Source organism: Amphiprion ocellaris, chromosome 8 (assembly GCF_022539595.1).
Source record: "Amphiprion ocellaris isolate individual 3 ecotype Okinawa chromosome 8, ASM2253959v1, whole genome shotgun sequence".
NCBI classification, from domain to species: domain Eukaryota; kingdom Metazoa; phylum Chordata; class Actinopteri; family Pomacentridae; genus Amphiprion; species Amphiprion ocellaris.
The window spans coordinates 23,325,428-23,335,046 of record NC_072773.1 but is presented as its reverse complement, the minus strand read 5'-3'; the positions used below and the strand labels follow the sequence as shown (position 1 = coordinate 23,335,046).

Sequence of the window (9,619 nt, the reverse complement as noted above, 5' to 3'; positions counted from 1 at the left end):
AGTTACAAAGGATTATGAATATGTGATTAAACAAACGCACTGAACATGCAGAACTATTCCCATTGCGTATTTCCCTATGTAAAAATACACTACTAACGTATAGGGCTGAAATTAATTATTATTTTATTGTTAATTAATCTGTTGATTATTTTTTTTCCTGATTAATTAATTAGTTAGTTGGTTGGTAAAATGTCAGAAAATAATGAAAAATGTCAATTGGTGTTTCCTAAAACTTACATATTTTGTCCAAACCCCAAATATATTAATTTTACCATCATGGAGTAGTAAAGAAATTAGAAAATATAACAATTTAAGCAACTGTAATAAGAGAATTTGTATGTATTTCTTCTATACAAATCAATCATCAAAATAGTTGGTGATGAATTCATAGTTGACAACTAATCGATTATTTGACAAATCACTGCAACTCAAAGAAGCTACATTGAATTTGCTTGTATAAATGTTACTACCACTTGTAACCATATTCACAAAATTTAAAAAGGATATTTTATAAATTAGGCATTAAGTAAAATAATATTTGATTATATGTGAATTAATAATTGGAATAGTTAATTATATATAATTACTAGTTTGTACAGCTGGTGTGAGGATATTTTAAGAGGAGCTCCCCTCTGTTCTCCTCCAGGCCTGTGGCTCAGACAGGCACCACACTCAGTCATGTGACATGCGCACTCGGCCCTGTTGTTGAGTTTGTTATGACAAGTCGAGGCCTCGGACTAAATTAGGAGCGAAGCCCCCGTGTCTGTCCGGGCGAATCCGCAATGGAGGGCATGGACCTGGACCTGGACCAGGAGCTCATGCAGAAGTTCAGCTGCATGGGCACAACGGACAAAGATATCCTAATATCGGAATTTCAAAGGCTTCTCGGGTTTCAGCTAAACCCCGCTGGATGCGCCTTCTTTCTGGACATGACCAACTGGTGAGCTCGGGGAGTCGTCCGGCCTGCCGAGCGGTTAATGTTAGATAATAGATACAGTACAGTAGCTAGCTTTCTGTACAGCAGGACACACTGTACGAAAATAATTCATCAGGAAAACAGAGAAGGAAGCCATAGTAAGCGTTAGCCTCTATTGTTGCACGGAATGCTAGCGTTTACGTTGGTCTTATGAGCGTGAGTACAATGACAGCTAACGACGCTGAAGTAACGTAACTAGCTGAGTCAGTGTGACTCCGACTTTTGACTGTCAGGGACACAGTGGAGGGTAGCAGCATTTGCATAACTGGTAAAAAAAATACTCAAGAGACAGATAAATAGTACACACAAGTTAGCACCGAAGCGGGTGTGGTGTTTCCATGAAAATACTGCTGTTTATGTGAATGTTTACATCGTTGTTATGCTGTTGTTAGTCGCTACTTTTATACGAGGTAGCTAGCTAACTTCACCTGGACTTCACCTGACGGTTTGTGGGTAGCTGGTTATTCAGTTAAGTTAGACACCGAATACTTTCGCTATCGATGAAGTTGTTAGCTTCAACCACAGCAAGGATTGCTACAGTTATTACGTAACTTGTCATCATGCAGGATCTAATGTAGCTCAAAGCTCATTCAGTGGTTGTGCAATCCGTGTCAATCTTTACCTCACTGCGCCTGGACAAAGTCTAACATGCACTTCTCATGTGGTGAGCAGAGTTGTACTGCCATTTTATTTTTATTTTTTTATAGTTTTGGGTTAAATGTGGCTGCTGATGGCATGAGACAGTACGCAGTGCAGTGCCCTTGAGTGAAAACGAAACTGGAAATGTTGGGTTGGGAAAGGCCATATTGAAGTCATTCTTAAAATAAGATTTTCTGCGCATATGCAGCATTAAGACCCCGCAGGTCTGTGGAAGATAACAGGAGCAGGATCCACTGGGAGTGCAGCCCGTAGTAGAGTCACGTGATGAAGCTGCTCTGCAACGAGCTTTCTAAAAATAAAAACTGCTGGTTTATGGATGACCCGCATGGCACGGGAAGATCCCAGTCTGAATATGTCCTGTGAAAGCTTTAGTGTGTTCTTCTGGCCCCCACACAATAAGAGCTAAATGGGTTGTTGTCATTTTAACAAAGACAAAAACAGTAATTATTTTTGTTTGCATTGAATAACTGCACCTTCCGTGATGCTTTAACACCATGCAAAATACCTACCACTATTGTTTTTGCCTTATCTCTTTGTGAATAGATTTGGTGTGTTGGTTAGATACAAGCATTCTAAAGATGTCACTTTAGATTCAAGGAAATTCTACTGAACAAAAAAAGAAATGCATCATCTAATAGTTAATGAAATTCTATCCTTTCTTGGTAACATGGAGGATTAAGTATTTGTTGTTCCAACATATGGCATCTCCACCACACAGTACAACACTATATAGAGATGACAATGGGCAGATCGAGAGTGGGGTCACATCTGCGACGCACAGAGTTTTTGAGGTTATTTATCCTGGCTGGAAGAGTTGTAATAGAGTAGAATAGAATAGCTTAATTGTCACTGCACATATTTCTACAGCGAAATTTGCTGTGTAGTGCCAAAAAACAATAGCTGTAAAGTTACACACACATGCTCACCCACATACATATCTTTACATAAATAATACTGATATTAAAAAACAGCTAGTATAGTATAAAAAAAATGTTAAATATAAACAGTGCAAGTAATGTCACGCAAGTTATTGCCTATTGTGAGAAATTTGCATAAAAACTTTGGCCAACTTTATGGGACAAGATTGTGTTGTCGGACGTGTCTATCCACAGCTATCTGAAACTGTTTCTGTGGACATTCAGGTACTGGGATATGGCCCAGAAATGCCAGCATCCAGCAAGCCAGCCTTCTTGTCTTTCTCATGTCAGCTGCAGCATTTAAATAAAGCTGCAGTTTAAGGTGGCCTTTTATAGTCATTGGTCAAGGGAGTGTTTGTCTACTGGTCACACCATCTGATCGATGGCCTTTCAAATATCACCTGACAAGGGTGTGGATTAATTCAGTAGTCGATAACTTGTCAAAAGCTGAAAAGCGCAAAAAACCTATTGTGCACAGTTGGCTTTTTGCATGCTGTTGAAATAATCAGTAATAAAAATGTCCTTAATTGCAGTTGGTGTGTCCTTTACATACTTGAATTTAGAGTTGTACTCATCACCTGAGTGTCTGTTCTTCTTGTCCTAGGAATTTACAGGCAGCCATCGGCGCTTACTATGACTTTGAGAGTCCCAACATCAGTGCACCGTGCATGTCTTTTGTAAAGGATGTGACAATTGGTGAGGGCGAATCAGTTCCACCTGACACACCTTTCACAAAGACCTGGAGGATACAGAACACAGGTAAGTCAGCTGAAATAATAATAATTTGACATAATACAGAGCTGATACCAGACCTTGTAATGAAAAATAATTACAGTTATGTGTAACATGAGGTCAACATAGTTTTCTGCGTGTCTTCCAGGTGCAGAGTCATGGCCGCCCGGGGTTTGTCTGAAGTATGTAGGAGGAGATCAGTTTGGTCATGTAAACATGGTGATGGTGCGCTCTCTAGACCCCCAGGAAATGACTGACGTTAGTGTGCAGATGCAGAGCCCTGTGTCTCCCGGCATGTACCAGGGCCAGTGGAGAATGTGCACAGCTACAGGACTTTACTATGGAGGTGAGGACAGCAACTTCACACCAAAAGCAAATGGGAATCGTTGCTTTTTAATAGATAAGCTAAAGAGAAGACTAAAAGGATTAGTCAGTGAATCAAATAGTAGATGCCACAAAAGTAATACCTGATTAACTGTTGAATTTATTTTTCAAGCAAAAATGACAAACACATTTGTTTGTTTCTGAAATGTGAGGTTTTCCTTTTCTTTGCTGCCTTTCGGAGTTTAAGACCATTTGGAATTGAAAATCTTTGGATTTTGGATTTTTGAGCAAACAAAGCTGTTTGAAAATGTCATCTTGGGCTTTGTAAAGTTATAGACTTAAAAATTATCCAAATCAAATGAGTGGTATTTTAATATGCTAATAGGGTTAGGGTTGTAGTAAGGGGTTTTACAATCTGTACAGTATGCAACACTCTCTTTCTTTAGACCCTTGATTTGGATCTTCCCCAAATCTGGTGCTTCATGCCCAAGTCATACTGGTTGGCTTAATTCAGTTATTGAAGTCCATCTCCAGCTGTTGAATTAATCTTTAAAAGCTTATATCTGTAGATCAAAGTTACATATTTAAAAGTTTTCAATAAAAATCCTTTCCTACCATAGAATGGCTCAGATCTAACACTACACTGTTGCCTCCATATTCACTGCAGTTGAAGTTCACTAGCTAGCCTACCATGTTGCTCAAATAATGTAAAACTATTCTCCAGTACACAATGTTAAGTTGTAATATTGGAGTAATTCAGTCATAGATGTTGGAAATTAAGAAGTTGGAAACAGATTCTAAAGAGGAAAAATGGTGCCAAAAGTCCCATCCCACAAGTTGTCTGGACCGATTTGTTCGTTTTGATATGCATGAAACTCTGGCTGTTTTAATCCATGCTTTAAAGACCATCATTGGTACACTGTAGCTAAAGGCAGAAATGCTCAGCCTCCTTATGTTTTTTCCTGATATGCATGATTTTCACCAGAGGGCGTCTTTAGGAGTAGCCAGCTAAAGCTGGTCGATCAGTGTTAAAAGTTACTCCACACATTGAGCTGCCAGACTTATTGTAGCATCTTAACATATGCCCTGCTAAATAGTGTTTCACAGTATATCGATACTAGAAAATGATCACAATATCCTGCTATTAAAAATGATACTATTTCCCTTATTATTAGTATAATTTCTTATAGAGTGACAGTGATTTAATAGCAGCTGTATTTCCTGTAAGCTGCATGGGTTTGCAACAGCAGGCTTGTATGTTTCGGAAGCGCTCTGATATCACTCTGCAGGCATATTGAGGACACCAACCGCTTTTTTCTTCTTTCGTAAGCACACTACAGCACTACTGCAAGTTGCCAACTGTTCACAGATTGTCTAAAAGTAGACGTACAAAGCAAAATACGGCATTATTTCAATTACAGCTGACAGTCGGGGTGAATTTCTGATATACAAGGTTATTTTACATATGCAGACCGATGGAGCTTCCACATCCAATTTGGCAAGGCAGCCAACTTGTTTAAAGGATTCAAAGAGCGAAAGGTTAGCGTACCAAGTGCATAACCTAATTACATCATGCCAATTCTCTAAATATAAGTCCACGGAGTGATTTATTTAGTGACAAGCAAACTTTTCTCCCTATTGAACTTTGATGAGGCAATTACAACAATTTTGTTTGGCTTTTTTTTTAGTTAACTGACCACTGTGGCAGACTTGTAACAGTAACTGCAAGCTGCTAAAAATGAGGTGTTCACGAGATCAGAAGATCTTAATATGCAGATCAACAACACCAGTTATAAATAATCAACTGCGCTCCTGCAGAAAGAGTGGCTGATTAAAATATGCACTACAGCGTTACTCCCACTTACTCCTGCAGGATTTATCCTTTTATGAGCAGCAGCGTGACATGTGAAAGTGGAGAGACATGAGTATGCAAAGAGCTGATTTTAATGAACAGTTCCTCCAGTTATGGTTGGATGTTAAAATGTATGAACACATTATGGTAAAGTAATTCATTCCTGTTGTTTTATGGCATCTTTTCACATCCTTCACTGCCTCACTTTCTGGACTGAATACCATTTCAAATGTTCCATCATCAGTTAAACCATTACTTTTCATAATGTTTTTTTGCGGTGTAATTTTAGTATTGGTTTTGATATATATACAGTGCTGTTTATAATAATGTAATGATATCTGCCTTGAATGTACTCCTCTTTTTTGTATAGAACTAAACTGCTGACACACCTATGCAGCCAAGTACGGTGGTTAGGAGGAAGGCAACAGCCATTAATGAAGATAAAGTGCCAGATAATTTTGTATGCATTTCCTGCAGTAAAACTATAGTGGAGGTTCATTTTATTAGCTTGTGCAAATTAAATTAAGTCATTAATTTCATTGATTTATGTCCCAACAAGACATCTCTCAAGAATTCCCCACTTACAAATTAAACCACAAAGAGATACTCGATTAATAATCAGACTTGGCCTTAAGATATCATTTAGGTGTTCAAAGTAATAATTAATCTCCCAACACCATGAGTTTCATAGTAACTGTAAGAGCAAGAGAAGAGCTGCAGAACAAGGATTGTTATATAGATTTATATATTCGATTTAGTAGTAGTAGGTGTAATCCTATTTTAGATACAAGTTCAGTTGCATATTATAAAATCTGTCACCGTGTTTGTGGCTTTGTATGTTAAACCACACTGTTTGTCTCGACAGATGTCATTTGGGTGATTCTGAGTGTGGAGGTCGGAGGTCTCCTCGGCGTCACACAGCAGCTTTCCTCCTTCCAAGCTGAGTTCAACACCCAGCCTCACCGCAGCCTGGAAGGAGACTACAACCCCTTTGCCTCACCAGAGAAGAGCAAGTGCCCAAACAGCAACAACAACAGCCTCCACGATGACAGCGGCCATAGAGTCACAGAGGAACATTGGCAGGGAAACCCAAACCAGCTGCAGCAAGACCAGAATGGACTTTCACACAACTCTGTGGATATAGTAGCAAACAGTCTACAAAGCAATCTATCAGTAGTCTCTTATAACCAGGTAAGATATCCTAAAGAGGAAGAAGATTCTCTGTACCACTGATTCAGGTTTGAAGCATAATAAACTGATTCTTATATAAACAAAACTGAAGTAACGGTTCTGTGCAGCTGTGCTTAGAGCGGTGAGTTAAATGCAAAGGGCAACATACTAATAGGTTCACAGTGACAGTGGTAAACTACAGATATTAATGCCAGGTCCATACACCATTTCATTTTAATCCATCACATAATAGAGATATTTCTGCGGTTGCTGGGCGACAGACTGGCATAGCTAGACAGAAACCTACACTGCTATCATGCCTAAAATCACCTAAAACATACAAAGCTTCAATTTAACAAGTAAGTTAGCATTCTCAGCTAATTTCAACAATAAGTCTCTCAGTTGCTGGGTATATGAAGGCTTTTATTCTGAAACAGATGCAACAATCAACAATACTAACCCATTTCTCAATATAAGACGGTCTAAATCTATGCATATATTCTCCTACAGGTTGTGGTTGTCTGGTGTTTAAGTAAGAATAACAGGAAAAAGTTTATGATTATACAGCTAGAAAATGCTGCAACTATCAAACGCTTTCGTTATTTTCCTGATTAATTGATTGATTATTTGGTACATTACACAAAGTGACATTGTCAAGTTGCTTGTTTTGTCCAAGTGACAGTCTGAAGCCTAAAAATAAAACCGGTTTGCTCTTATGTAAGACAAAAAGAAGCAGCAGATCCTCACAATCAGATAGCTAATTAATCACCTAATCCCCAACATTAAGGCTGTAGGATGTAAACAGTGAAACGCTACACATTTCTTTTCTCTCTTTTGTGTCTGTTTTCCATCAACATCCTTCACATATTGCAGCCCTGCTATCTGTTTAATCCTCTCTCCTCCTTACAGGGTATACAGGAGCCCTATCCTTTTGGCCACTCTTAAATCATGGGACTTGTCACAGTGAAGCAGCACTAAAATCGTACCTCTGGAGTCTGTCACACCAATAAGAGAAAGAAGATTCTGTATCAGTAGCTGGTGAAGAGTGTGAAGATTCAAAAACACTTTATGCAAAGTCCAGTTACACTTTGACAAACCAGAGGCCAACGCTCCTGATGTGCAGCTCAAACAACATCCCGCACCCACTGAATGCACGTGTGAATGCTAAGTTAAAAATGAGTGCTATGAGTCTTTTGACTGATCATTTTGTTTTTCTTTTCTTTCAGATTTTTTTTTAGATGTCAGAGTGCACATGAAACGATGACAGGAGAGTGTGTTTGTGAACTTTTTGTGTAGATGTATGTGCATTGTGCAACCTGAAAAAGAGACTTCGGAGGAAAAGCCATTTATTTTGCCAACTGATTCTCCAGTTTCCGCTCCGACTTTTGGTATATTGATCGGGTTTGGGGACCTTCGGGTCTCTATATGACTAAATGTGATAATGTGGGCGTTCCTGAAACATTAGCTTTTTAATCTTAACTTTTAATGTACCATTTTTAAAAGAAGCAACAATTTACAGAATCTCAGTTAAAGGCTAATCACCTTTACCAATCTTTTTCCACACAGCTCAAGCAATATGGACAATATTTTCTATGCTGGTGGTACCTGCAATTTTAGAAGCAATGCAATGTTGCTCCACTGGAGGGAGTCAGCCATTACAGCTAGGTTTAATGTGGGTAATGTTTTTCCTTAAACATTTTTAAAGCTAGAATTTAGAGCCAACAAATTAATTATGTCTTCTGGATGCTTTTGGAGCCACTAACTATATGGAGATTAGAAAAAGCTGTATGACACTGAATCATTGCTGACACCTAGAAAATACACATGTATGAAACAGTAGAAGAATATTATCAGAGTATTCATTATTAGTAAATCATCCCTGTTCATTGTTGACATCTAAGATTTAGCTCAGTTTTCCATGCTGGCATAAACAATACTCAAGGCAACAAGATTTGTTTAAAAAACAAAACAAGCAAAAAAAGACTTCAACTTTAAATTTAAAGCTATCTTGGACTTGTTTTTTTTAACATATTAAGTTGAATGTATTTGATGAATGTAGAAGAGGATAATGTTTTAGGAAAGTATATTAATTTACCCAAAGATTCTATTTGCATCGAACTGGCAGTTATTTCAGTGTAATTATTGTTCTGCATTTTCCTATCTCTTGTCAAAATTATGCATTTAAAAGTTTACAAGTGGTATCATTGATAATTCACATTTATTCATATTTAAATTATTTTATCTCTGATGAAATTGTAGAATGGTATCTTTGGAATTGTTATTGTATATTCACTTATTAACTGGCTAATCTATGCACTGAGTAATGTGATGTCCATGACAAGGTCTGTGCATATTTTCCCTCCCAAAAGTACAGTTGAGTCCTGAAGGGGTTATCAGCTCTGTGATTTTATCTCTCATCCACAGCCAATGTGTTCGACCACCTTGTCAGGTAAACAACCTTTCTATTGAGGCACTAACTGTAAGCCCCAGAGGTCCTGAGCCTTGACAGCAAGACAATACCAGCCAATACCGCAATTAGTCACGAGGACCCCTGGGCTCTTGCTGTTTCATACAACAATGCGATTTTTTTTCTTTCAGTAACAAGAATGATAAATGTTTCTCTGTGCCGTCAGCGGCAGTTACTGTCACTGTCAGTTCTTCAAGTGCAAAGTGTGCTTTGTTCTTCATGTAGTATCTCTGAAGTTTCCACTGGCCAGATTGCAGAATGAATCAGTTGGCATTAGACTCATACAACAGCACATTGACATGAGTGAGGAAGTGCAAACAGATGAAAGCTTTTTTTCCCCTTTGTATGCCTGGTGAATGTTTGTATGATTAAATTATCACTGAAAAGTAACGTCTTGGACTTTGTGTCATGATATTGTAAATTAGCTTCCACTTACAGACTCCAGGACTGAAACTGAAACTATATTTCAGGTTATTTTTACTCCAGCTTTAGTGTTTGTCTGGTCTCCACATGAAAAGTTC

General features: G+C 38.2%; 1 protein-coding gene across 1 annotated transcript; it reads left to right on the top strand.

Moving 5' to 3' along the window:
• Window positions 1-699: 699 nt before the first annotated feature.
• LOC111572083 (inflammation and lipid regulator with UBA-like and NBR1-like domains) lies at window positions 700-9,488 on the top strand. Its single transcript, XM_023275590.3, has 5 exons — window positions 700-940; window positions 3,158-3,312; window positions 3,434-3,631; window positions 6,327-6,652; window positions 7,541-9,488. The coding sequence occupies exons 1-5, from the start codon at window positions 783-785 to the stop codon at window positions 7,574-7,576; spliced, it is 873 nt and encodes a 290-aa protein (XP_023131358.2). The 5' UTR covers window positions 700-782; the 3' UTR covers window positions 7,577-9,488.
• Window positions 9,489-9,619: the final 131 nt, after the last annotated feature.